The sequence below is a fragment of the Zootoca vivipara genome, chromosome Z2 (genome assembly GCF_965207765.1).
Source record: "Zootoca vivipara chromosome Z2, rZooViv2.hap1.1, whole genome shotgun sequence".
Taxonomy (NCBI): Eukaryota; Metazoa; Chordata; class Lepidosauria; order Squamata; family Lacertidae; genus Zootoca; species Zootoca vivipara.
The window spans coordinates 34,478,993-34,506,632 of NC_142585.1; the positions used below are offsets into that span (position 1 = coordinate 34,478,993).

Consider the following 27,640-nt stretch of genomic DNA (forward strand, 5'->3'; position numbering starts at 1 on the left):
AGCATATTTCACTAGACAAACACTATTCAGACATACATAATGTGAGGAATGTGATTTAATGGGGGGGTTAGCTTATCATTGAATTTAATTATTATTTGAGTGCTTCCAATAGTTTTAAACTTTTTGCTGATTATCTTACTGTTTTATTCTTTTTCTAAACTGCTTTGAGGTTTTAGTAACCATCGAGCAGCATATAAATCTTTTGAACTAAATAAATATACTGCTTAACATTTCAAAAATCTCTTAAGTGGCATACTGTCTGAAACAAAACAATACATCCTGAAAATGAAAACACTGCCTAAAACCAATAAATCAATAAATATACAACTTGTTTCAATAAATCTCTAAAGTTGTGTACTGTAAACAAGCTGTCATTAAAATAAAAAGACACTAAAACCTAATATACAGTAATACTTTTTTAAAAATCTAAAAGTACATAAAACAAATTCAGAGATTTCAAGCATGCAGAAACAGGCAGGGAAAGACTGAGGACCGCTTGCGCTAAATGTTTTACAAATTGGCATTTTCCAGCCTGTGGGTCACAACCTGCAAGTGGGTCCTGTACAACTGGTCTTAGGCTTTACAATTTATGCTTTTGATTCCTCATGTAATAGTAAAACTTGCAGTTAAAGTGCACGAAACTGATGGCAGCCAAATCCATGTGACAATAAATCAATTAATCACTATGCCAAGATGATTTAGACTTGAGAAACACTATTATAATTGTTATGAGAATTATAAGGTCTAAGATATAAAATAAATGTTCATAAATGTCCAGGCAAACACATACATAAATATAGAAACCACATGTCTGAAACAGTACAGGAAAACGGTCCTAAAGCCATTTTTAGTCTTTCAGTGACCTCAAATATTCCCCTGCAGTTTGGATGGAAGGAAATAGGAAAAGCCTCCCCATTGTCTCTGTGCTCACAAATCCTGCCTTGAGGGCACATTTGTGTATGAATAGGGTGAGCCTGTGACCTGGACTCAGGAATTAAGTATTTATCATCACAAAAGAATGGCCAGGCTGTCCAGGTAAATCCTTCTGATTGGCAAGCCCTAGGCTCTGTGGTTTAACCAACAGCCCCACCCGCGTCCCTTATGTTCTTATGGTATGTTACATCTAAATCTGATATCTAAAATCACTTTCTCAAACATCATCAAAATGTGTGGTGTAGTGCTTCAAGTGTTGGACTGGGACCTTGGGAGACCAGGGTTCAAATTTCTACTCAGCCATGAAGTTCACTGGATCATTTACTATCTCTCTGCCTCACCTGTCTCACAGAGTTGTTGTGAGGATGAGGAAATGAGAAGTTTGCATGCTACCATGAGCTCCTTGGAGGACAGGTGGGATATTAAATGGTAAACAAATAATAAAAAATAAATATTATATAAATCCAACCCCCCAAGCAAACAAATGAAAGAGTGTCAGATAAACCAATCCTCAACACAGACCCCCTTCTTGGTGTAGCAAAAGTCTGCATAAATAGAAAAATATTCACTAACCCCAAACGGGCACAGAAGAATAGCTGTTTGAACCCCAAGTGTTGCAGAATGTGCACAGCCAACTGAATGTTATTTTTTTCATTTCATTTTATTTAACAACATGTAAATACTGATTAATTGTAGTAAAGCCTCTAGGTGGTGTATTAAAAATATAAAAATGATCAATTAAAACAGCTAAAAACAATAAAAAACAAGGTTAGTTAAAATTAACATTGAAAAAGATTGTGGTAAAAATATACTCTCAGCTATGCTGCAAACTACCCTGTGATCTTTCTGTATATAAATTTTAATAATAATACTAATAATAATAATAATATTTTGTGCACCTGTTGAAGACCTTATAGTCCTACTCATGGTTGACCCATTGAAATGGATGGACATGGGTAACCTAGGTGCAATGATTCCAGTGAGTCTACCTGGAGTAGAACTTACATTCAAAATATTTTATTGTTGATGTTCCTATTGTTAACTCTCATTGGCATGTTTTATGAAGAAAGTGGGGCACAAATTAAATAAATAAAGACAACAGGTTGCAGTCTATGTTAGACCTACTCAGAGTAGACCAACTGAATTTAATGGACATGACTAAAGTAGGTCCATTAATTTAAGCAGGTTTACTCTAAGTGGAAAAAAAACACATAAAACTAGCAACCCAACAGTGAAGGTGAAAAACATTTATTTTGTATATTAATGGCAAGCTTTTACAATTGTCTTTCATGGTCATTTTTGTAAGTAATTCAGGTGTTGTAATAGTGATGATGTCTTCTCATCACTACAGAGGAAGCTCACCAATCATTTACCTCAGGTACTTGGGCCTAAAATGTCTCCCTCAGTGCTAACTACTGCAATGCGCTCTAAGTGGAGCTACCTTTGAAGGTGACCCGGAAACTACATCTAATCCAGAATGCGGCAGCTAGACTGGTGACTGGGAGTGGCCGCCGGGACCATATAACACTGGTCCTAAAGGATCTAAACTGGATCTCAGTATGTTTCTCAGCACAATTCAAAGTGTTGGTGCTGACCTTTAAACCCTAAATGGCCTCGGTCCAGTATATAAATGGCGTCTCTACCTCCATCGTTCTGAGATCCAGCACCGACCAGGCAGAGGGCCTTCTTGGTAGTGGCACCCGCCCTGTGGAACACCCTCCCACCAGATGTCAAAGAGAAAAACAACTACTGCACCTGGCTTTTAGAGAACATCTGAAGGCAGCCCTGTTTAGGGAAGCTTTTAATGTTTAATAGATTATTGTATTTTAATACTTCTGTTGGAAGCCGCCCAGAGTGGCTGGGGAAACCCAGCCAGATGGGCAGGGTATAAATAATAAATTTTTATAACTGTGACAGGGAACTTTTGGATAAACAGGGTTAAAATTTACTTAAAAGTAGGATTAAGACGGTGTTTTCAGCATCACTTAAACATAAAGTAATTAATGAAATACTAATATCAGTGTTGGCAAGCCAAGTAGCTGAGGTAGAATGTGAAGTGGCAGAGGTTCACAAAATGGCCACCAATTTGAAAGACAAGTTGGAAACTACTAACAGGAAAGAAAATAAGGGAGGAAGAGAGATGTTCAGGGTTTGCACAAGGAAATCACACAGTTTTCCCAGGTGTAATAAGGAAAACAATCTTAAAAAATAAATATTTTTTAAATGACTAGTCACATTGTTCCCCCTGCATGCATGATGGCTGATAGCTGGCAGTCTGAAAACGGATAGGTGTAATGTCTTGCTGGACTTTAGCAGGGAAAATTGAGGGCAACTGAATTGAAAGCTCTACAATGGCTGTTTTTAATCTAGCCGAGACCAACAGAACAACTAATAGAGCTTGTTACACAAATTTTAAGGTGCACACATAGCAGACACATGCTCCACAGAAAACCAATCCTTCACCCTTCAAAAAAAATTTCCCTTAAAATAAAATCAATTTTGCGTTCCCAGGGTAATTCTGAAGCCCATCTTGACTCTCTTCATGTGACCAAAGATTTTCTCTGCTGTAGAAGGACATATATTGGAAAAACCTTTCCCAACAGTTATTTTCATTTGCAAACTCCTCCAAATACATGAATAGGGGAGGTCTGTAACAATAGATTCAAGAACTGAGGTATTACCATTTCCAAATAATGGCCCAGACTGTCCAGAATAAGGCAATCAGCAAGCACTATCAGGTGTATTGACAAACAGGAGACAGGTCACACTGTCAGGCTTGGGAATTCTTCTCCCCACCCCACCCCACCCCGTGGCAGCAAGAATGAACAGTGCCCCGTGCCCCAATGAACAGTGTGGACTACAATGGTGATCTTGATATTACAGTATATTTTAAAAATGCATTTTATGAACTACAGTTCATACAGTTGCATTGTACAGGTATCTGAAGAAGACACGAAAGCTCATACCAATGAGAAACTTAGTTGGTCTCTAAGGTGCTACTGGACACATTTTTTTTTTTTTTTGTTTCGACTACATCAGACCAACACAGCTACCTACCGGTACCTGTAATTGTACAGGTTATAACACTTAATTTCATATGAATAAAGCTATTTATGAGTCTTTTGCATCACATATTTACACCTATCATTATTTCATGTTATAACAAGTTTCTAGAGACTAGATGATGAGTCTTTGTAAATTGTGTTCCTAAAGGATTTTTGTTCTTGCCCAATGCCAATGTGTTTGCAGTATTAAGTTTCTGAATGAAAAATAATTTCAAGTTAGAGCTGAATAATTATTTCACTATGAATATACTTCTTCTTAATTGTATTTCAGTTCAACAATGACTTTGATAAAATACATCTTTTATGATGTGCAAATGACTTGAGATACCTATGAGGTCCATCAATTACCATAGAGCATATATTCAACACACACAAAAACCAGCGACAATTTGTTGTTGACAAAGAACAGCTGGACATATAAAGGGCCCCATTACCTTCAGTAGCTGAGGGCCACATCAAACCTAAATCCGGCCCTGCGCACCGCCTCACCTCCTCCTACCAAGAGTCCCAGGGCAGGTGAGTTTCTGACAGTGGGCAACTCCAGAGTTGTCTGGCTCCTTGCCCCAGCTTGGGTGGTATCACTTTGGGGGCATCTGGTCAGCTATGGATGTCAGGGGTCCTCAAGGAGGAAGACCTTTTTGACTTCCCAAGGAGGGAAGGGCTATTTGGCAGGGCTGGAGCAGCTGTTTGGCTGGCGAGGGGGGCAAGAGGGGCATCTTGCAGTCAGGACTGGCAGGACTGAACGAGATGAATCTGAGGTCTGACTTGCTGCAATGCAGCCTCCTCTGGTCCCCTGTCCAGTCCCCTTGGCCCTCGGGGAGAAGCTTGCATTCTTTTGCAGGCTGCAATTTTAAGAGAAGCAAATAAGCTAAAATATGTTTGAAGATTGCTTGTTCGCAAGCAGCCTTTAAATCCTCCTTGGACGAAGCAAAACAAAAGTCACTATTTATGGGTGAATTTTGGCAGTATTTAATTATTATCACCACCATAATTTCACAAAGCTATTGCAAAAGAACAAGAGTGCAGGCATTCTGGGTGACATTCCTAGCGAGGTCAATGGATCTTTGTAGAAGACGACATTAAAGTGCAACATGTATTCTAAAGAGGCACAAAGAGCGAAAACAAATGATACAATTATAATATTCTAATACCGTATTGTCCTGAATATAAGACACATCCGCAAATAAGCTGCACCTTTTAAATTGAAGGCTTGTTTGCGGGTGCAGCCCGCCTCCTGGTACTACTGCCCTGGAAGGTGGGGTGTGGGGCGCTTGACACTGGTGCTTGGTTCTGAGCACACGGCGCACCCACCTCCTGGCACTACCGTCTCCTGGCACTACCTCCCCAAGCCGGAGCTGGCTGCCCCACGTCCCCCATTCAGGGCGGTAGTGTCGGGAGGTGGGTGCACAGTGCTCGGTTCTGAATATAAGCCACACTTTAACTTTTCACAGCTGGAATTTGGAAAAAGTGAGGTTTATATTCGGGCCAGTACAGTATAATGGTACCTCGGTTTGCGACCACAATCTGTTCCGTGCAGCCGGTTGCTCCCCAAATCAGTCGGTCGCTGAAGGCATGCCTCTGCACGTGCGTGAAGTGCCGATAAAGTGCTTCTGCGCACGTGCATGCTGCGCACATCCGAGCACCGCAGAACCCGGATGTAAACAATTCTGGGTCCGCGGTGGTCAGAAATCGAAGCAGTTGCAAACGGAGGTGGTCGCAAACCGAGGTTTGACTGTAATACCTCTGGTGGGGGACACGCCATGCTCCTTCTGGAATCGTTTGTCGCTTTTGGTCCCCACCATGCACTCCGCTCTCACCTGTGGCTCCTAGGAGCTTTCAGCATGTGACAGTGGCCACACCTGGAAACCACTTCAGCTGGCTGGCTAAGCCAGGTGAGAGCAGCTGATGGGTCTCTAACCCTCAGTGAGTTAGAGACTTTCCCTGCATGCAAATAGAGGCTCAGGTGGACTGAGCGGATGAGACCAATAGCAGATCCACTGGTCAAGATGACAGTATCTGCATGTGCTGTTGAGATATATAGAGAACTAGCTGGCCCTGCCACGCATTGCAGTGGCTTTTTGTGTTAAATGGACCTTTTCCTGTTAAATGGACCTTCAAAGTCTCCCTTCAGAGTCCCCTCACCTTCAGAGTCTCCCTTCATTTTGCCCACAATCATTCCCCCCAATACGCGTGTTCTGTAAATTTTTGCCCTGTCCCAACCCAGACCCCCCTACCCACGCATGTTATGTGAAATCCCTCCACCCCGCCCCGACACATTTATCCTACCCAAAGGCACGGCCCTGTAAAAGGCCCATATTCAGTTGGTTGTTGCCTGCGGCCTAGTCAGTTTTCCCAGCTGGGCAATGCTGCAGCCTAGTCAGTTCTCCCAGCTGGGCAATGCTGCGGCCTATTCAGTCTGCTGGGCAATGCTGGGCCTTGATGCTGCAAAAGGCCTGTTTTCAATTGGTTGCTATGGAATTTTGTGATGTCACCGATTGTCTGCAGCCAATGGAGCTGCTGCTTCTCCGTTCTATTTTCCAGCATGCACTTTTATCTGTTTGGTGTGTTCTGAAACACTTTGTTTTTGGGGTTTTGCATTGCACAGGTGTGACATCTGTCTTAGCAAACTTTATAAGATCCTTCGGACATTTGCATTGGACATTGTGTCAAGTGGTTCCGGAGAAAAGTGGATAACCCACATGCCCAGTTTACATTTTATATTTACATTTTATATATATATATATATATATATATATATATATATATATATATATATACACACACATACACACACACACACACACAAACACACAAACACACACACACACACATATATATATATACATATACATACATACATACATACATACATACATACATATATATATCCTTTTCTACCCTCTTCACTCACTAAAAACCACTCACTATAAACCCTTCCTCCTCACCACACTGAATGTTTGGAAAACATTTAAAAAATAGGCTCTTCCAGTATCTCTCCTTATTCCTCTCTGCTTCCACCAATCCTTTTAAAAAGCTGGAGAATGATTAGACTGGAATGGTTGGGAACAGGTGGACTTTTAGAGACTAAAAGACTTTTATGAAAATGGTATTTCTCTACAAAAAGAACTATTCATAGCTGACATACCAAACCTTAAATGGCCATGGCACCATTTCAACCAGCTGTTAAAATGCTTGTTAAACCCACATACCAAATAAAAAATGGATGGCTTTGTGGTCCAAGCGACTGTTGAAACTTTTAAGAGTACTGTCTTCAAAGAAATAAGCTTGATATATGACAAAACCATTGAAATATCTCTTGCACTAGCACTACTTAGGCTAAGATTACCCTAGTTATGAACTCTTAGCTTTTCTATTGACAGTTGCCTGTATGGAGGTAGCCAGATGCTGGAAAACTAGTATTGGGCTGAACATTGATTCTTGGAATACCAGAGTGTGGCCAGAGAAGAAAAGGGCAAGCAAAATTCCTATTCCTTTTATAACATATGGCAAATGTTTATTGAATACATAAACTGTTCAGACTGTAGCAGGAATCCACCCAACATTCATGGGAAAATCCTTCACTAGGTATTATAGATATTTTGGGGGCCTACTGCAGAATTTCCTCTTTCAACAAGCCTTTTGAGATCTTTCCCAGTGTGGATCTGCATTGGACAGTTCAATATGTTTTAGTGTTTTATTACTTCATTGTTACATAGGGTTTATACAGGAGGAAGGGTGGCAATATAAATCAAATAATTAAATCAGGACCATTATTTTCTATTAGTCTGCTCAGTATAAAATTTATGCAATCCAAAGATTTTGGCGCTTATGTAGGAGGACAGTTCATGTGGCAGCTTGATAGAATGCAGCTCCTGGGTGGCAGAGCTGATGGTCTGGAATGCTTGGGTTGTTGTGCAAATAAATTTTGAGGGGAGAGAATCATCCTCATCTTCCTCATTTAATGTACACCACCTTGAGTTCATTCAAGGAAAGGTGGAATTCCTTTCTATAAACGTAAGAATGTATACGTAAGAGTGATCCTTCATGGATCACTGCCTTGAATAACTCAGGGGGCTTGAATAACTCAGAGAAGCTATGAGCTATGCTGTGCAGGGCCACCCAAGATGGACAGGTCATAGTGGAGAGTTTTGACTAAACACGATCCACCTGGAGCAGGAACCGGCAAGCCACTCCCTGCCAAGAAAACTCCATGGACAAAAACAACAGGTATATAAAAGTTATGATGCTGGAAGATGAGCCCCTCAGGTTGGAAGGTGTCCAACATGCTACTGAGGAAGAGCAGAGGACAAGTACAAGTAGATTCAGAGCTGATGAAGTGGCTGGGCAAAAGCCGAAAGGTCGCTCAGTTGCGGATATGCCTGGAAGCGAAAGGAAAGTCCAATGCTGTAAAGAAAAATATTGCACAGGAACCTGGAATTAAGAACCATGAACCTTAGTAAGCTGGATGTGGTCAAAAATGAAATGGAAAGAATAAATATTGACATCCTTGGCATCAGTGAACTAAAATGGACGGGAATGGGCAAACTCAGTTCAGATGACCATCATATCTACTACTGTGGGCAAGAATCCCATAAAAGAAATGGAGTGGTCCTCATAGTCAACAAAAGCGTGGTGAAAGCTGTACTGGGATGCAATCTCAAAAATGATAGAATACGAATTCTCGATACGAATTCAAGGCAGACTTTTAACATCACAGTAATTCAAGTTTATGCACCAACTGCCGGTGCTGAAGAAACTGAAATTCTATGAAGACTTACACACCTTCTAGAAATGACACCAAAAAAGGATGTTCTTCTCATTATAGGGGATTGGAATGCTAAAGTAGAGAGTCAAGAGATAAAAGGAACAACTGGCAAGTTTGGCCTTGGAGTGCAAAACAAAACAGGGCAAAGGCTAATAGAATTCTGACAAAAGAACAAGTTGGTCATCACAAACACTCTTTTCGAACAACACAAGAGACAACTCTACTTTCTTGGGTTCCATGATCACTGCAGATGGTGACAGCAGTCACGAAATTAAAAGACGCCTGCTTCTTGGGACAAAAGCAATGACAAACCTAGACAGCATCTTAAAAAGCAGAGACAACACCTTGCCGACAAAGCTATGGTTTTCCCAGTAGTGATGTATGGAAGTGAGAGCTAGACCATAAAGAAGGCTGATCCCCGAAGAATGGATGCTTTTGAATTATGGTGCTGGAGGAGACTCTTGAGAGTCCCATGGACTGCAAGAAGATCAAACCTATCCATTCTGAAGGAAATCAGCCCTGAGTGCTCACTGGAAGGACAGATCGTGAAGCTGAGGCGCCAATACTTTGGCCACCTCATGAGAAGAGAAGACTCCCTGGAAAAGACCCTGATGTTGGGAAAGATTGAGGGCACAAGGAGAAGGGGACGACAGAGGATGAGGTGGTTGGACAGTGTTCTTGAAGCTAGGTACTAACATGAGTCTGACCAAACTGCAGGAGGCAGTGGAAGAAAGGAGTGCCTGGCGTGCTCTAGTCCATGGGGTCATGAAGAGTCGGACACAACTAAACGACTAAACAACAACAACAAGAATGTAAAGCTGTCATTGCATTTTATTGGAGGATTAGCAGTGCCACATTACAATTCTGGATTTGCATGAAGTCAAGGTGCAGGAGAGGAACAAAAGAGAAGGCAGGTTTTAAACAACAGCAGATAACTGAATAAAGCAGGGACAGAGGGACATGAGAGGACCTGTGTAGATATGGGTTTTTTGGGTGAGTTGTAAAGGGAGGAGGGTGGGGAACTGGAAATGGGGGTGGTGGGTTTGGGATACAATATGAATAGGGGCAGCAACCCGTTAAAAAGTAAAAATAGACACAAACTTCTGAATCTCCAGTTTCTGAGTGAAGCATTAAAAAGGCGGGAGGGAAATAAAGATACTCCAACTGTTTTAAAATAGAAAGTTTTATCATTGAAAACACACACACACATTATAAACATGAGAAGGACAAATCAGGAACTTCTGTACAAGCAGGCCTATGGAGGATGCTTAGGCAGAACTAACACCAGTGTGGTGTAGTGGTTAAGAGCGGTGGACTTGTAATCTGGTGAACTGGGTTCGTGTCTCCACTCCTCCACATGCAGCTGCTGGGTGACCTTGGGCTAGTCACACTTCTCTGAAGTCTCTCAGCCTCACTCACCTCAAAGAGTGTTTGTTGTGGGGGAGGAGGGGAAAGGAGAATGTTAGCCACTTTGAGACTCCTTAGGATAGTGATAAAGCGGGATATCAAATCCAAACTCTTCTACTCTTCTTCACTCAGAAATCATAAGGAATATTCACACTTGCAGAGAGCTATTTACACTTCTTCCTTTGGACAATGGAAGCTGCCAGCATCCAGACAATGTACTCTTTCAACAACTTTAATCAAGATTATGGGGTGTTGCTAAATGAGGGTAAGGGAGATCGGGCACATCCTATACACACACAAGTTGCATCTCAGATCTGTACCCTCAACTCCACCCCATGTGCTAGCTTGATATCAAACATTCCCATATTTAGCAGGGAGGGGGTATTTAAATGGGCTTAGGTCAGGGGTCAGCAAGCTTTATCAGCAGGTGGCCTGTCCAGTGTCCCTCAGACCTTGTGGGGGGGCCAAACTATATTTTGAAAAAAAAATGAATGAATTCCTATGCCCCACAATATAACCCAGAGATGCATTTGAAATAAAAGCACACATTCAACTCATGTAAAAACACCTGGCAGGCCCCACAGATAACCCCGAGATGCATTTGAAATAAAAGCACACATTCTACTCATGTAAAAACACGCCGATTCCCGGACCATCTGTGGGCCGGTTTTAGAAGGCAATTGGGCTGGATTTGGCCCCTGGGCCTTAGTTTGCCTACCCATGGCTTAGGTAAATGCACTTAGAATCTCCCCTTTGTTTGAGATGCCACAGTAATTATTATTATCATTTATTTATTTATTTATTTATTTATACCCCACCTTTTATCAAGAGTTGAATTTGTTTATTTTATTTCATGAAACACTGCTTGAGTGCAAAAAATAATTAAAAGAAACCAAAGCTGTTTACAAAAACAATTCCCAGTTGCAGGGATGATTCTAAGTGAACCCCCACCTTCTTTGCCCTTAATATCTGAAGAGGAATTTTTGTGTTCCATAAAAGCCAGCTTCAGTACCGCCGGTTCATCTTCTTGAACTTCTCATAGTGATAGTCGTCGGTTGCCTTCTCATTTGGGGGGCGTTTGCGATTTGGTGGGGACCCTATGTCATAAAGAAAGAGGGAACCTTAATTAAATCAACTTTTTATAAAGAGATGATAAGTGATGAGATTTAGATAAAGGCCTATGTGACACCAAGAGGTAGCCTTCAACCTTTCCAGACCTAATCCAGAATTAATCCCAAAATGTAATTTGTTGTTTGTTTCTTTTTTTAAAAAAGGGAAACATCATATACAGTGGTGCCTCGCTAGACGAAATTAATTCGTTCCAGGACTCAATTCGTCCTACGAAAATTTCGTATAGCGAGGCACCGTTTCCCATAGGAATGCATAAAAAGTCAATTAATGCGTTCCTATGGGCTCCGGGGGAACTGGTGGCGGCGGCGGCGCTTGCTCTCTTGGCTCGGGGAAGGCAGGCAGGCGCTTCCCCGAGCCAAGAGAGCAAGCGCCGCTGCTGCCAACGATAGAGCCGGATCGGGCGAAGCTTCAGAAGCTTCGTCGGATCCGGCTCTGTCGGGAGGGGTGGGGGAAAGGAAAAGGAACGATCCTGAGCCTTTCCCCCACCGCCGCCAAGCCAGTGCCAAAGTGTGGCACTGCGGCCGGGGGCTTTTCGCAGTTTGCCTCCCCCTTGGCTCGGGGAAGGCAAATGGCAAAAAGCCCCCCGCAGCGCCTGCCTCCCCCGACACGGAACGCAACTTCGGAGACGCCCGAAGTTGCGCTCTGTGCCGGGGGGTGCGGGGCGGGAGGCGGTGGGGGGGGAACACCTTCTCCCGCCACCTCCCGCCTGCCTCCCCCGACACTCGGCTTTCTCAGGGAACGCAAGTGGGTGGGCTAGGTGTCCCCCGCTTGCGTTCCCTGAGAAAGCCGTGCGCTTTCTCGGCGAAGACAAGCGGGCGGGATGGGTGTCCCCCGCTTGCCTTCACTGAGAAAGCCAGGTGCCTTCTCAGGGAACGCAAGCGGGGGACACCTAGCTCGCCCGCTTGCGTTCCAGACTCTGAACTTGCCTTCCGTGTCGGGGGAGGCAGGTGGGAGGCGGCGAGGGAGACCGCCGCCGCCTCCCGCCTGCCTCCCCCAACACGGAAGGCAACTTCGGACGTCTCCGAACTTGCCTTCCTTGTCGGGGGAGGCAGGCGGGAGGCGGCGGTGTTCCCCTTTCGCTAGATGAATGCCCCGATTTTCTGATCGGAGGTTTTTATGGCCACTTTCGCAAGACGAAGCGGTGGCCATAGAAAACCTCGTCGTATAGCGAGGCAACCTCCGATCAGAAAATCCTTTCGTTAAGCGGAATTTTCGTCTAGCAGGGCATTCGTCTAGCGAGGCACCACTGTATGCCTATTTTTTTCTTTTCTTTTTTGCCTTTAGGGTGCCCACAAGCAAAAAAGAGGCAGGGACTCTATATATTTTTAAACAGTTGTATAGAGGAAGAAATTTCAACTTGTCATTCAGGAGTGAAATAGACAAAGCTAACAAAAAAAAATTGCTCATGCTGCTATGAACGATTCCATTTTCCTTGGTGGAGGATATATCTATCAGTAGTAGGAAAGGCTATCAAATTAGCCAGGATAGCTAAAGAGAATCTCCAGGTTCTATTTCTGAATCCCCAGCACTACAAGCAATTATTATGCTGGGAACTGAATATGATGATGATGAAAGAGAGTATAAGAACATCTTTTCTGGAGCAGGAGAACAGCAGCTGTGTAGGCATGGAGAAGGGCCGCAGCTCAGTGGCAGAGCACCTGCATGAAGGCCATACTGTATATAGTTAAGTCTCTGAATTGTATTTAAATAACTTTTGTTCAGATTAGATCCACTGAAATTTGTCATGGTCGTTAATTTTTAATGGATCCATCCACTGTGAATAAAACCTAAGACCCTCTAAGATTCATGCCCCACCTGCATGTTAACCGCATCATAAGCAAAGGCAGCTTATGTATGCAAGCTGTGGACACACATAGGCATTCCAGATATCCACACACTGATGTTTTGCAGGAACTTACTCTCAGGTTCTGGTTTCTCGGTATCTCCCACCCTGAGGGGACGGGCTTTGGGTTCTTCTTTGTTCCTCCGTACTGGTGCATTCAGCTCTTCATGATAAACTGGAAGGATTCAGAATATTACAATAATGCAGGGCAGCAGAGCTTAAGACAATGGTCCAATTCAGATCCAGCACCAAATCATGGTATTGGGCTTTGTGAATGAGCCTTTTATGTCTTTGGGGTTCCAAGGTTCCTTCTCTTCTCCGCATATGGTTTGCTTCAATTCAGATTTTTATCCTGGTTTCATCAAACCACAGTTTGCCATGGCATCTGAACCAGCAACTATGGCTTGCCTTGTTCTTGAAACCATGGTTTCCAATCCTGGTGTGATGGGTAAGTGCAAACCTAGTTCAGCCAGAGCAGCACACTACAGTTTCGAAACCAGGAAGGGAGGGAATCATGACGCATGGAGGAAGGAAGAATGAGGAAAGGGTAGCTGGCAGACCATAAGGTCCTTAAAGGCTCATTTACATAGCTCCAAGCCAGGGTCTAGCATTATGTCTGAACCAGTACTTTCGTCTACATCAGGGATGAAAGCATTTCCAGAAACACCTAAACATCTGTTCTGAGAATACAGTGCTCTCTGTGATTTGAGCCAATATTTTTTACTAAGTTCTGAAAATGTTTAAAACACTGAATATGAAGCTATATAGAAATGACGGTGGTGATGCTGATGATAATACCATTTGTAAGTTTATTTATTAATAGGTTATCTACCACTTCAAAGGGGATGCAGGTGGCGCTGTGGTCTAAACCACAGAGCCTAGGGCTTGCCGATCAGAAGGTCGGTGGTTTGAATCAAGCGACGGGGTGAGCTCCCGTTGTTCGGTCCCAGCTCCTGCCAAGTTAGCAGTTTGAAAGCATGTCAAAGTGCAATTAGATAAATAGGTACAGCTCCAACGGGAATGTAAACAGCACTTTAGGGAAGTTTTTAATGTTTGATGCTGTACTGTTTTTAATATTCGGTTGGAAGCCGCCCAGAGTGGCTGGGAAGGCCCAGCCAGATGGGCGGGGTATAAATAATAAATTATTATTATTATTATTATTATTATTATTATTATTATTATTACTATTATTATTATTCCATGCGCTGCTCTGGTTCACCAAAAGCGGCTTAGTCATGCTGGCCACATGACCCGGAAGCTGTACACCGGCTCCCTCGGCCAGTAAAGTGAGATGAGCGCCGCAACCCCAGAGGCCGCAACCCCCGTGACTGGACCTAATGGTCAGGGGTCCCTTTACCACTTCAAAACAATGCTCTCAAGGCATCTTACAAAAATTATAACAGTGCAAGTTACATAAGTGGGACCTACAGCACAATGTTTCAGTGTCTACCCAATCAGTTCAGGATTCCAGCTAATCTGGTAGTTGTATTCAGATCCCTAGAAAATAGGCCAGAGTTTACCCAACATCTAGAAGACAGTAACCACAGTACCAGGAGTAGAATTTGCAAGATTACAAATGAGCCACTGTGACTGGATTAGAAGGAACCAGGTTTACTTAGCAATGTGCTGCTACCAAATTCTACACAAAACCAAAAACTAGTCAGGCCTTCTTAGCTTCCTTTCCCTACTAGGGCTACTCAGAACTGATTCACCCATACAACAATTTCTTAATCAATTTAATTTCTGTTCACATCACAGCAGGCATGTTTGTGTGTGGTTTCTCTTCTCTCTGGCAATACCTATGCTCTGCAGTCCCTCAAAAAGAACAGGTTGTCCAAAGCACAGGCAAAGAGGACTAGACCACTGTTTGGATCAGCGTCTGCCCAACTAGGGCAACACAGCCATGCCCGAGACTCACATCTGTTGTGCTGGACGTAGTTGACGGCCATGTTCGTTGGGACAAAGGAGGTTTCGCTGTCTTTCTTTTTGTTCTGCTGCTCAGCCAGCAATCGCGCTTTGGCGTCCTCAGTGGAAATGATGTTTTTGATCTTAGCTCTGAAAGGAAAAAAAATATGTATATGAGGTCCTCTTCATACAAAGTAGAGACGATCACCCCAGATTTGGTGGGGAAAGGCAACCCAAGCATCATCAGCACTATACACATAATGCACTATCATACCCCTTTAAGGAGACATGGCTTTCCCAAAGAACCCTGGGAGCTGTAGTTTGTTCAGGGTGCTGAAAATTTGTTAGGAGACCCCTCTCCAGCTAGGAAACAAAACCTGGCTTATTAATGGGTGAAGGCCACTGGGAATTCTCTTTCAGGCCTTTGAAGCAGTGGAACCTCCAGATAGACTACATGCCTAAAACTTCTCACCAGCTTGTAGTTTTGCATGAAGTTCCTAAATCAGGCAAGTCCATTTGATGGGTATTTTGTTGAGGTTATGGATTGCTCTGAGACTGTCTTGTTACCAATATTTGCAGGCCGCTCTGAGAGCCTTTTTTAAGTTTAAAAATGCTTGAAATAAACAAGCACCACCCAAGTCACCTACTCAATTCCGAGGTCCACCTCTGGAATGCCGCTCAGCATCTGATTGGACAGCATCTCCTCAGTCTTCTTAGCTGAAGAGACCCGAATGCTCTCAGGCAGCTCATACAGACAGTCTTCGGCATTCTTCTGCTTCACTTTCTGTTCCTCATTTTCCACAATTCCCTTCCTTTTCTTCAGCTCGGTTTCAATGTACTTCATCCTGAACAGGGAGTCAGAAGAGCAGGAGTCAAGAACACACTCTATGTGGGGCTGCACACCCCTGCTAAGTTTCAGGTGTCAGAACACCAGGCATGGAGGTGGCAGGCTGCGGTCACCATTTTTGGTTGGCAGCAGCATAGGTAGTAGGGCTTGCTGACTGCCCAATGTGACTGGGCTGGCTCTGGGCCTAGATTGATTTTCGGCAGTATTTTATTGCAGATCCTACTTGTACCACTGAAGACCAATTGCTGGGGTGGGGTGGAGGGACAATGACAAAAAATATATATGGGTGGTCTTTTGCCCTTCTTGTGGGCTTCCGGCAGGTATCTGATTGGCCATTGTACAAAACAAGATGTTGTATGAGGTGGGCTTTGCAATCATCCAGCAGTCAAGCTCTTCTTATGTTCTTAAGCACAGAACAATAGGAAGTGCCAATAGGAACATTTGGAGGGTAGGAATGATAAGTGGGCACTGTGGACAAATTAGCCAAATTAGTCTACTAAACAGGATGTGACAAGATTCTTACATATCAGCATCTTCATCCCTCCTGTTGGTCTCTGCGGAAAAAGAAGTCCCAAGGTTGAGGTCCTCTTCTTCGCTGATCCTGGAAAAAAGAGACAGGGAGGTGGGGAGCTATTTTAACCAGTAACAAATAATTTGTTAAAATGTCAATGTCTCATTTGAGATATTAAGCCAAACCATGGTTTGCTCTAAACTACAGCTTGAGCTAGCAAACGTATACCACACCATGATTCTGATGTAGTCAAAGATAAGCATTTTAAAGTTTCATTGATTTTGACAGATAGAGAACTGTTTCACCTTCTCCAGTAATACTAGAATTTGGGGCCATCCAGTGAAGCTGAATGCTGGAAGATGGACGAAAGAATGTACTTATTTACATAGTGCATAATTAAACTGTGAAATTCACCCCCACAAGATGTTGTGATGGCCAACACCACCAGCAGCAGGAGAGCAGTAGCTAGGGCTGGGTGATGTTGGGTTTTCAACATCGCAGTACCAGCCAAACATAGTGGTTTGGCGATAAATTGTGATGTTGTAAAAAGCTGCACGGGCCCCTGTCGGTGAGGCACTAGGTGAAACTGCTGCAGTTCTCACCATTGGTGCATTGTGGGCTGTGGCTAATACAGCTGGTTCCAGCCCGCTGCTCTGCTGAGGGTGCGGAAAGGCTCCTGCCCCCAGCTAAGTGAGCCCCGAGTCCCCTGCTGCTTATGCATGACTAGCAGGGGAATTGGGGCTCCCTGGCTAGGCTCTGCTGGGGGTGGGAGGGGGCCTACCCCCCCGAGGAGCCAGCTCCCTGGCACTTGTGCCTGAGCAGCAAGGACCCTGGGGCTCCTTGGCCAGGCTCCCTCCGCCTTTGCTGGTGTGTGGGGGGGAAGGGGGTTTCAAGTTTTGTGCTTTTGACTGCCTTAGCCTTAGCCTGTGTGGGCGTACTGCCTCTTTCCTCTGGGGGTTGTTCACCCCAGGAGGGAAGATGCAGTCCACCCTCCTGGGTGAAGTCTGCAAGGTGCAAGGTACGAAGCCACCCTATCTGCGACTTGGGAGAGGGGCTGCTGGCAAGTGCTGGGCCTGCCAGCAGCATCCAAGAGTGCTTCCCCGGGAGGGTGGGCTCTGTCTTTCTGGGAGGAAAGGTGCAGCACCCCCTCCCAGATGAAGGCAGCCTGGCGGTAGCCAAGCCAAGGCTGCAGCCCCAATTCCGTTCCTACTTGAGCACAAGCAGGAGCAGAGTAGGGGCTCTCTCAACTGTAGAGGGGGAGAACTTTAACGGAGCCCCCATCCCACCGCTGGCTCCTGCGAGCTGGTGGTGGGTTGGGGGCTCCATAGAACTGCTTTGCTGAGGGGACGGCAGCAGCATGTTTATCAGCCAAGCAGTTTAAAGATGCGGAGGGAAGAACAAGCTGTATCGGCGATGCAGCTTGTTTCTCCCTTTGCCAGGTCAGAGTGCAATGGAAGTTTCACCTGCGGTATATCACTGGTGAAACTGCTGCCGCTGGAGTCCCTTTGCCTCTGGCTCCTGGTTAGTTTTTTTTTCTTTCTCAGCATGCTGGGCACTGGAGGCAGAGGGACTCAAGAGTGGTGATGGTATCACCAGTGATATACCGCTGAGTGAAGCTGTCATTGTGGTCTCCCCCAGCCCGCCATACCCCATACCTGCACTATGCAGTAGCCATGCCAACAGCAAAGTAGGTAAAACTTTTGCTAAAGTCTTCCTGCTTTTCCTTCCCCCAGGGAGAGGAGAGATGCCAGACCATCCCTGGAGGAGGACCCACTCACCAATGATTTGCAACAGCTAGTCTGATAGCAGATTTTTGGGTGGGGTGGGGTGGTTAAAGGGGGGGATAGTTGTTTATCTGCTAATTATTGGGTGGGAGTATTCTTTGTTTATTATCTGAGTATGGAATGTTCCTCCATACCTGTCCTTGCCCCGTTCTTTCAGTTTCTTCATGTCCACCATTCCACCGGTCTTTATATTAAAGGGATCATCCTGGTGGGAAGAGGAAGGAGACAGTCAATGATCTGATCCTACTTATTGCAGTATAACAGAAGTGGGTTGTTTTTTTTTAGTCGGAGGACTGTATCCCTTCATGGGGGACACATTCCAGTGGTGGGAGGGGCCAGAGGAATACGTCATTGGGCTACATTTCCATCACGCAAATGTCATAAGGCATGTTTTCCAAGAAGTTAGTCTTGCTGTGCTCGATAGGTCTCATTCTCAGATGGGTGTACACAGGATGGCTGCAATCGTACATATTCACTTCCCTTGGATTAAGTCCCACTGAATTCAGTGGAACTTACTTCTGCGTAAACCCAGTCAGGATTGCAATGTAAGGCTGTACTTTTATGAATGCTTATTTAAGGGTAAAGAATTCTGTAGCAGTTCTGCACTTACTAGGGGTCGAGCTGATAACAACACACATATTTAACTTACCTTACTTTCTTTCATATGGTATCCATCTATCGCACACAACAGAAGCGGAATAAAAGTGATCAAGTTTAATACAGTGGTACTTTGGTTCTCAAACTTAATCTGTTCCGGGATTCCGTTCAACACCCGAAACCGTTCGAAAACCAAGGCGTAGCTTCCAATTGGCTGCAGGAGCTTCCTGCACTCAAGTGGAAGCTGCGTCAGTCATATGGCTTCGGAAAAACATTTGCAAACCGGAACACTTACTTCCGGGTTTGTGGCGTTGGGGAGCCGATTTGTTTGGCAACTAGGCCGTTTGAGCACCAAGGTTCCACTGTATAAGATCACATTCATATCTAAAACAACATTTAAGGCAATCTATTTGTAAGTACCCCTTCATGGATCAATGCCTTGTCGTGGCGAAGGGGCTTGAATAACTCAGAGAAGCTATGAGCTATGCCATGCAGGGCCACCCAAGATGGACAGGTCATAGTGGAGAGTTTTGACTAAACGTGATCCACCTGGAGAAGGAACTGGCAAGCCACTCCAGTATCCCTGCCAAGAAAACTCCATGGACAAAGACAACAGGCATATAAAAGTTATGACGCTGGAAGATGAGCCCCTCAGGTCGGAAGGCGTCCAACATGCTACTGAGGAAGAGCGGAGGACAAGTACAAGTAGATTCAGAGCTGATGAAGCGGCTGGGCCAAAGCCGAAAGGACGCTCAGTTGCGGATATGCCTGGAAGCGAAAGGAAAGTCCGATGCTGTAAAGAAAAATATTGCATAGGAACCTGGAATGTAAGAACCATGAGTGGAGGTAAGCTGGATGTGGTCAAAAATGAGATGACAAGAATAAATATAGACATCCTGGGCATCAGTGAACTAAAATGGAAGGGAATGGGCGAATTCAGTTCGGGTGACTATCGTATCTACTACTGTGGGCAAGAATCCTGTAGTAGAAATGGAGTGGCCCTCATAGTCAACAAAAGAGTGGCAAAAGCTGTAATGGGATGCAATCTCAAAAATGACAGAATGATCTCGATACGAATCCAAGGCAGACCTTTTAACATCACAGTAATCCAAGTTTATGCACCAACTACCGGAGCTGAAGAAAGTGAAATTGACCAATTCTATGAAGACCTACAACACCTTCTAGAAATGACACCAAAGAAGGATGTTCTTCTCATTACAGGGGATTGGAATGCTAAAGTAGGGAATCAAGAGATAAAAGGAACAACTGGCAAGTTTGGCCTTGGAGTTCAAAATGAAGCAGGGCAAAGGCTAATAGAGTTCTGTCAAGAGAACAAGCTGGTCATCACAAACACTCTCTTCCAACAACACAAGAGACGACTCTACACATGGATATCACCAAATGGGCAGCATCGAAATCAGATTGATTATATTCTCTGCAGCCAAAGATGGAGAAGCTCTATACAATCAGCAAAAACAAGACCTGGAGCTGACTGTAACTCAGATCATCAGCTTCTTATAGCAAAATTCCAGCTTAAACTGAAGAAAGTAGGAAAAACCACTGGGCCAGTAAGATACAATCTGAATCAAATCCCTTATGAATACACAGTGGAAGTGAGGAACAGGTTTAAGGATTTAGATTTGGTGGACAGAGTGCCTGAAGAACTATGGATGGAGGCTCGTAACATTATACAGGAGGCAGCAACGAAAACCATCCCAAGGAAAAGGAAATGCAAGAAAGCAAAATGGCTGTCCAACGAGGCCTTACAAATAGCGGAGGAGAGGAGGCAAGCAAAATGCAAGGGAGATAGGGAAAGATACAGGAAACTGAATGCAGATTTCCAAAAAACAGCAAGGAGAGACAAGAGGGTCTTCTTAAATGAGCAATGCAAAGAAATAGAGGAAAACAATAGAATGGGGAAAACCAGAGATCTGTTCAAGAAAATTGGAGATATGAAAGGAACATTTCGTACAAAGATTACCATAATCAAGGACAAAAGTGGTAAGGACCTAACAGAAGCAGAAGACATCAAGAAGAGGTGGCAAGAATACACAGAGGAATTATACCAGAAAGACATGGAGGTTTCGTACACCCCAGGTAGTGTGGTTGCTGACCTTGAGCCAGACATCTTGGAGAGTGAAGTCAAATGGGCCTTAGAAAGCACTGCTAATAACAAGGCCAGTGGAAGTGATGATATTCCAGCTGAACTATTTAAAATTTTAAAAGATGATGCTGTTAAGGTGCTACACCCAATATGCCAGCAAGTTTGGAAAACTCAGCAATGGCCAGAGGATTGGAGAAGATCAGTCTACATCCCAATTCCAAAGAAGGGCAGTGCCAAAGAATGCTCCAACTACCGCACAATTGCGCTCATTTCACACGCTAGCAAGGTTATGCTTAAAATTCTACAAGGCAGGCTTAGGCAGTATGTGGACCGAGAACTCCCAGAAGTGCAAGCTGGATTTCGAAAGGGCAGAGGAACCAGAGACCAAATAGCAAACATGCGCTGGATTATGGAGAAAGCTAGAGAGTTCCAGAAAAACATCTACTTCTGCTTCATTGACTATGCAAAAGCCTTTGACTGTGTCGACCACAGCAAACTATGGCAAGTTCTTAAAGAAATGGGAGTGCCTGATCACCTCATCTGTCTCCTGAGAAATCTCTATGTGGGACAAGAAGCTACAGTTAGAACTGGATATGGAACAACTGAGTGGTTCAAAATTGGGAAAGGAGTACGACAAGGTTGTATATTGTCTCCCTGCTTATTTAACTTATATGCAGAATTCATCATGCGAAAGGCTGGACTAGATGAATCCCAAGCCGGAATTAAGATTGCCGGAAGAAATATCAACAACCTCAGATATGCAGATGACACAACCTTGATGGCAGAAAGCGAGGAGGAATTAAAGACCCTTTTAATGAGGGTGAAAGAGGAGAGCGCAAATTATGGTCTGAAGCTCAACATAAAAAAAAACCAAGATCATGGCCACTGGTCCAATCACCTCCTGGCAAATAGAAGGGGAAGAAATGGAGGCAGTGAGAGATTTTACCTTCTTGGGCTCCTTGATCACTGCAGATGGTGACAGCAGTCACGAAATTAAAAGACGCCTGCTTCTTGGGAGAAAAGCAATGACAAACCTAGACAGCATCTTAAAAAGCAGAGACATCACCTTGCCGACAAAGGTCCGTATAGTTAAAGCTATGGTTTTCCCAGTAGTGATGTATGGAAGTGAGAGCTGGACCATAAAGAAGGCTGATCGCCGAAGAATTGATGCTTTTGAATTATGGTGCTGGAGGAGACTCTTGAGAGTCCCATGGACTGCAAGAAGATCAAACCTATCCATTCTTAAGGAAATCAGCCCTGAGTGCTCCCTGGAAGGACAGATCGTGAAGCTGAGGCTCCAATACTTTGGCCACCTCATGAGAAGAATCCTTGGAAAAGACCCTGATGTTGGGAAAGATGGAGGGCACTAGGAGAAGGGGACGACAGAGGACGAGATGGTTGGACAGTGTTCTCGAAGCTACCAACATGAGTTTGACCAAACTGCGGGAGGCAGTGCAAGACAGGAGTGCCTGGCGTGCTATGGTCCATGGGGTCACGAAGAGTCGGACACGACTAAACAACAACAACAACAATTTGTAAGTAATGAAGTCCTAAATTTTCTGAGGTCAACCGGATCCCATAAGAATGGCTAAAGCAGATCAAACAGAGCCCTTGTCAATATTGTGCAGAGAAAACATAACACCATTAGCTAGGAATCTGAAACGTTTCTGTCAGCCTTGTTTAGGAACTGTGCCTAAGGATCTTGAATTCTTTTTTTTATGGTTCTATCTAGATAAGATAAATGACAAAAGTTCAATCTTACCGCCAGGGTCGTTTCTTCTTGTAATTTCTCCCCCACAAGCAGAGCAGCCGCACTTCAAATACACAAAAGAAATTCAAGTCATTCAACCGCAATGCTCCCAATGCGCTCTCAGGTTTGACAATGCATGGCAATCTGCATCAACCAGTGGCACCTGAACGAACAGTATTCAGAGCCAGTGTGGTGTAGGAGTGCTGGTTAGAGTAACTTTCCTTAACCTGGTGACCTCCAGATGTTTTTGGACTACAACTTCCACAAGCCGTAGTCAACACAATCCTATGATGTTGGAGCTGATGAGATCTGTAGTCCAAAACATCTGCAGGGTACCAGGTTGGGTAAAGGCTTGGGTTCCAATCCTCACGCAGCCATGAAACTGACTGGGTGACCTCAGGCCGGTCACTCTTTCTCTGTCCAATCTATGCTGCAGAGTTGTTGTGAGAGAATATGTAAGCTACTTCCTCCAGACAACTCCCATCAGCGCCAGCAAGCATGGCCAAAACCCATGCAATCATAGGTACTTGAAACTTTTCAAAAGCAAATGAATCCCCAGGGGAAAAAAGCTGAGCTTCTTGGGAAGTCAATATCCCACAACAGATCAAAGACATCTGTGGCAACCGTGTCTCTGAAGTCTGAGGATCTTTACAGTTAGAAGACCTCCTAGACACCACTTACCTCACTCCATTTGGCCTCCTCCTTAGACTCTGCACTTCTTTTGCTTCCTCTAGTTTTAGCCTGGGGTGGGGGGGAAGAGACACAACACATAAACACACAATGGTATGGGAAACCATTTTCAAGTGGTGTGGTGGTTGCGGGAGTCTGCCTGCCACATCCCCCTCAGCTGAAGGGCGGCTGAGGAGGAGGCGGCAGGCGGCCACGAGCCTCACACTACCCTTTCAGGTGGTGTGGTTACTGCAGGCACCAGAGCCACATTGTCACTCCTAGGAGAGATGCGTGGCTCGGGTGCACTGCAGACCCCACCCCCTCTAGATACACTGCTACTGGAAAAAGCAAATAAATATTAAATCAAAATGAAATAAATTATTCCTTGGGAATCATCAACATTTTTGGGCCTATGGGCACATTTGAGTTGTCTCTTCCAGACAAGCCCCCACCCTCACGAGAGACAGAAAATGTGTACTCATGCACACATCACTTTCCCAAGGGGTCTGGATAAAAGTTAAGATCCAGTAGAATTAAACATGAGCCTGGAAAAGCACACAGAGCTGAAAGAGGAAGTGGGAAAGTGTCACTCTTCCCCCTTTAGCTCTATTTCTCTTCCTTACTTCTGCCCTCCACTCCCATATCATGGGAGAGGTGTTTCCAGTTGCTCCACCCTTTGCCCTTGGAAATCTTATAAGAAGCTGTTGCAGGAGAGGGGACTGTGAGCAACATCATGGGAAGGGTGGTTCTAGGACTAAGGTGAAACTGTGAAGCTGCCTTGTTATTGTTGCTATTGTATGCTGCATGTTGTTTTAAGTAATCTTATTATATTTATAGTACTGAAATGTGAGTTTTGGTATATTAATATATTTTGGTTTTGATTTTTTTTCAGGATTACCAATTTTAATTCCATTTCAAATTCCAAAAACACTTTGAAAGGCTCACGTTCCTCCTCAAATCTCTTTGCATTTACCAAATAATTTATTCAGTATAATAAATAGGCAGTCTTGAATAAATCGGTAATATGGAATAATATGTTGCCCAGAGGCAATCTGAAACAGCGACAAAGTTCAATCAGCATAACACGTGAATATTGCAAATCTACAACTAAGTCTACCACTGTGGAAGTTAAAAAGCATTAAACTGGGCAACTTACCCCTTGTAGCCTGAACCTATGGCCTATGCCTGTCTTTCAATTCATATATTGCCATACCTAAGTCCGTCAGTGATAGTACAGAACACAGTCTGGGTTTTCTCTGCATGTCGCATCAGATCTGTATGCAGTATCATACATGACCATCAAGCTGCTGCTAGAATGCTAACACCTGTTACTGCGCAGGGCAGACCCTAGAAAGGAGGGTGCTAGGTTTTCATCTAGAAATAAACAGTAAATTGCAAGAACTCGGGCCAGGAGGAAGATGAATTTCAAGTAAGTCTTCAAAAGGTTTTATTTATGTAATGATGAATTCAAATAGGAACCAATTCCAGAATGATAAGTGAGGCAAATAAAAATAAATTCCAGTGAAAAAATCCCAGGACAAGGCCCTGTTTTGACAATTCTTCATCAGCAATGTTTTAATGGTCAGAGTGTACCAAGTATGTATGCAGTATCATACATGACCATCACACCTGTTACTGCGCAGGGCAGACCCTAGAAAGGAGGGTGCCAGGTTTTCATCTAGGGCAAAGACAGGCTAGCTGGTACAAGGCAGGACCACAGCAGGCCCAGCTACACAGCAACCATTTCCCAGCCCAAGGTTTTGGTATGTTATTATGAAATTGTTTTTGTACTGTATGTTTGAAATGCACCCCTATTTCTTTGTTGTAAGTCACAGTGAGCATGCTTTTTTGTTGTTTGTGGGTGGAAAAGAGGCATACAAATAATACAAAGGGGAAAAGGTAACCACCCGCACCAGCTCATGCCCAAGGAAGCTGGAGGGGCAGACTCAGAAGCTTCACAGGTACCAGGAGAAGATTTCAAGGACATGTTGCCCCCTGCTGTAGAAAAATATATCTCTTCTACTAAGAGTCAGAGTGATGTAGTGGCTAATTAAACCAGGGACGGCGTTTCTATGTGCTGCTCTGGTTTGCCAGAAGTGGCTTTGTCATGCTGGCCACATGACCTGGAAGCTATATGCCGGCTCCCTCGGCCAATAATGTGAGATGAGCGCGCAACCCCAGAGTCGGTCACGACTGGACCTAATGGTCAGGGGTCCTTTACCTTTACTAGGGACCCAGGTGGCACTGTGGGTTAAACCACTGAGCCTAGGGCTTGCTGATCAGAAGGTCGGTGGTTCGAATCCCTGTGACGGGGTGAGCTCCCGTTGCTTGGTCCCAGCTCCTGCCAACCTATCAGTTCAAAAGCATGTCAAAATGCAATTAGATAAATAGGAACCGCTACAGTGGGAAGGTAAACGGCGTTTCTGTGTGCTGCTCTGGTTTGCCAGAAGCGGCTTTGTCATGCTGGCCACATGACCTGGAAGCTGTACGCCGGCTCCCTCGGCCAATAATGCGAGATGAGCACGCAACCCCAGAGTCGGTCACGACTGGACCTAATGGTCAGGGGTCCTTTACCTTTACTAAGGGTCAGAGTGATGTAGTAGTTAATTAAACCAGGGACGTCTGATAACAGATCCTGCTCAGCCTATGAAGGGCTTACTTTATGAAGCTGGGGCCGGGCCAATCTCTCGGCCTAACCTACCTTACAAAGCTGCTGTGAAGGTACAATACAGCACGGTTCAAGGAAAGTGAACCATGAACCTTTCTTGGAGCTTTTTGGAGGACGACAATAACAACAACAACAGTGGTCATTAAAAGAAACGTACCAACCACTTTGCAAGAGAACCCGACCCCCAAACCACTTTCTAACCGCACCCCCCCCCCCGAAGTTTAACTAAGGTGCGGTGTGGGTGTCGTGCACTCCCCCAGCACCCACCGGACCTCCTCGGTGACCTGCGCATCCTCGTCATCCTCGTCAGAGTCCACCTTCCTCCGGCGGAAAGCTTTCCCCGCAGGCATGTCCCTGGCTGCGCTGGCGGCGGATCTTCTTCCCCTGTCGCTTGCGGAAGGAACAATGGCTGCTCCCGTGTCTCCGCCTTGCTCCTCGCGCCGTTAGAGTGACACGCCGAAGCCGCTTCCGCGTCGCTTTGCCCTTAGAATGTGTGGGCAGGAGTGCAGCGCTCTCCAGTGGTTTGGGAGGTCGGCAGGGTTGATGTTAGTTCTGATTCCCCTACGTGCAAACGCGCGGTAGGGAGCGCGCATGGGAGCGCAGAAGAGAGGGGTGACCTTGGCTGAGAGTGCGTGAGTGTCTCTGTGTTTGTTCCGCTAGAAAGCAGTTGGAGTTTTTGCAGGAAACTTGTATGTTCTTCAAAACATCCATCATCATCATCATCATCATCTATTTATTTATTTACATAGCGACATCAGTGTGCATGGCTCTATACAGATTAATATACACAGTATAACCAAATATCTTAACTTTTATTCCCAAGCTTCTGAAATATCATTCATAACCCCTCATCCCTCACTAGTGGTTTAGTACTCAATTTGTGTTCCACCTTTTCCTCCAAGGGGCTCAACGTGTTGCACATAGAATCACAGAATTGTGAAGTTGGAAGGGACCCTGAGTATCATCTAGTCCAGGCATAGGCAACCTTGGCTCTCCAGATGTTTTGGAACTACAACTCCCATGATCCCTGACCATTGGCCCTGTTAGCTAGGGATCATGGGAGTTGTAGTTCCAAAACATCTGGAGAGCCAAGGTTGCCTGTGCCTGATCTAGTCCAACCCCCTGTAATGCAGGAGTCTCAATTAAATAATCTATGACAGATGGCCACCCAACCTCTGCTTAAAAGCCTCCATATAAAAGAAGACAAGATTCATCTGGCAAGATTTGTTTTTGAGAAACCCATGCTGGGTCTTAGTAATCACGGCATCCTTTTCTGTTTAGTTTTCTGTTCTAAGACCTTTCCTGGTTTGATATCAAGCTGACCCTTCTGAAGCTACCTGGGCCTTATTCTTTCCCCCCCTTTTGAAGATGGGGACAACAGCCTCTAATCTGCAGGGGCAACAACCGCTGTCAAGGAAGTGGAGACCATATTCCAAGAAGCCATAGAATCATAGAGTTGGAAGAGACCACAAGGGCCATCCAGTCCAACCCCCTGCCAAGCTTGAAACACCATCAAAGCATTCTTGACATGTGCCTGTCAAGCCTCTGCTTAAAGACCTCCAAAGAAGGAGACTCCACCACACTCCTTGGTAGCAAATTCCACTGCCGAACAGCTCTCACTGTCAGGAAGTTCTTCCTAATGTTTAGGTGGAATCTTCTTT

The 27,640-nt window shown here is 44.6% G+C and overlaps 1 protein-coding gene and 2 non-coding genes across 3 annotated transcripts; all 3 read right to left on the minus strand.

The window, feature by feature from the left end:
• Positions 1-9,576: 9,576 nt before the first annotated feature.
• Positions 9,577-26,372, minus strand: CZ2H9orf78 (chromosome Z2 C9orf78 homolog). The gene is made up of 9 exons (XM_035113941.3): positions 26,247-26,372; positions 23,324-23,383; positions 22,655-22,706; positions 18,326-18,396; positions 16,420-16,497; positions 15,697-15,894; positions 15,063-15,199; positions 13,221-13,319; positions 9,577-11,267 (listed from the first exon to the last, which is right to left on the minus strand). Exons 1-9 carry the CDS (start codon positions 26,327-26,329, stop codon positions 11,176-11,178), a joined length of 870 nt encoding a protein of 289 aa, XP_034969832.1. The 5' UTR covers positions 26,330-26,372; the 3' UTR covers positions 9,577-11,175.
• Positions 24,584-24,740, minus strand: LOC118084601 (small Cajal body-specific RNA 16). The gene has a single exon (XR_004692523.1).
• On the minus strand, positions 24,908-25,067 carry LOC118084600 (small Cajal body-specific RNA 16). Its single transcript, XR_004692522.1, has one exon.
• Positions 26,373-27,640: the final 1,268 nt, after the last annotated feature.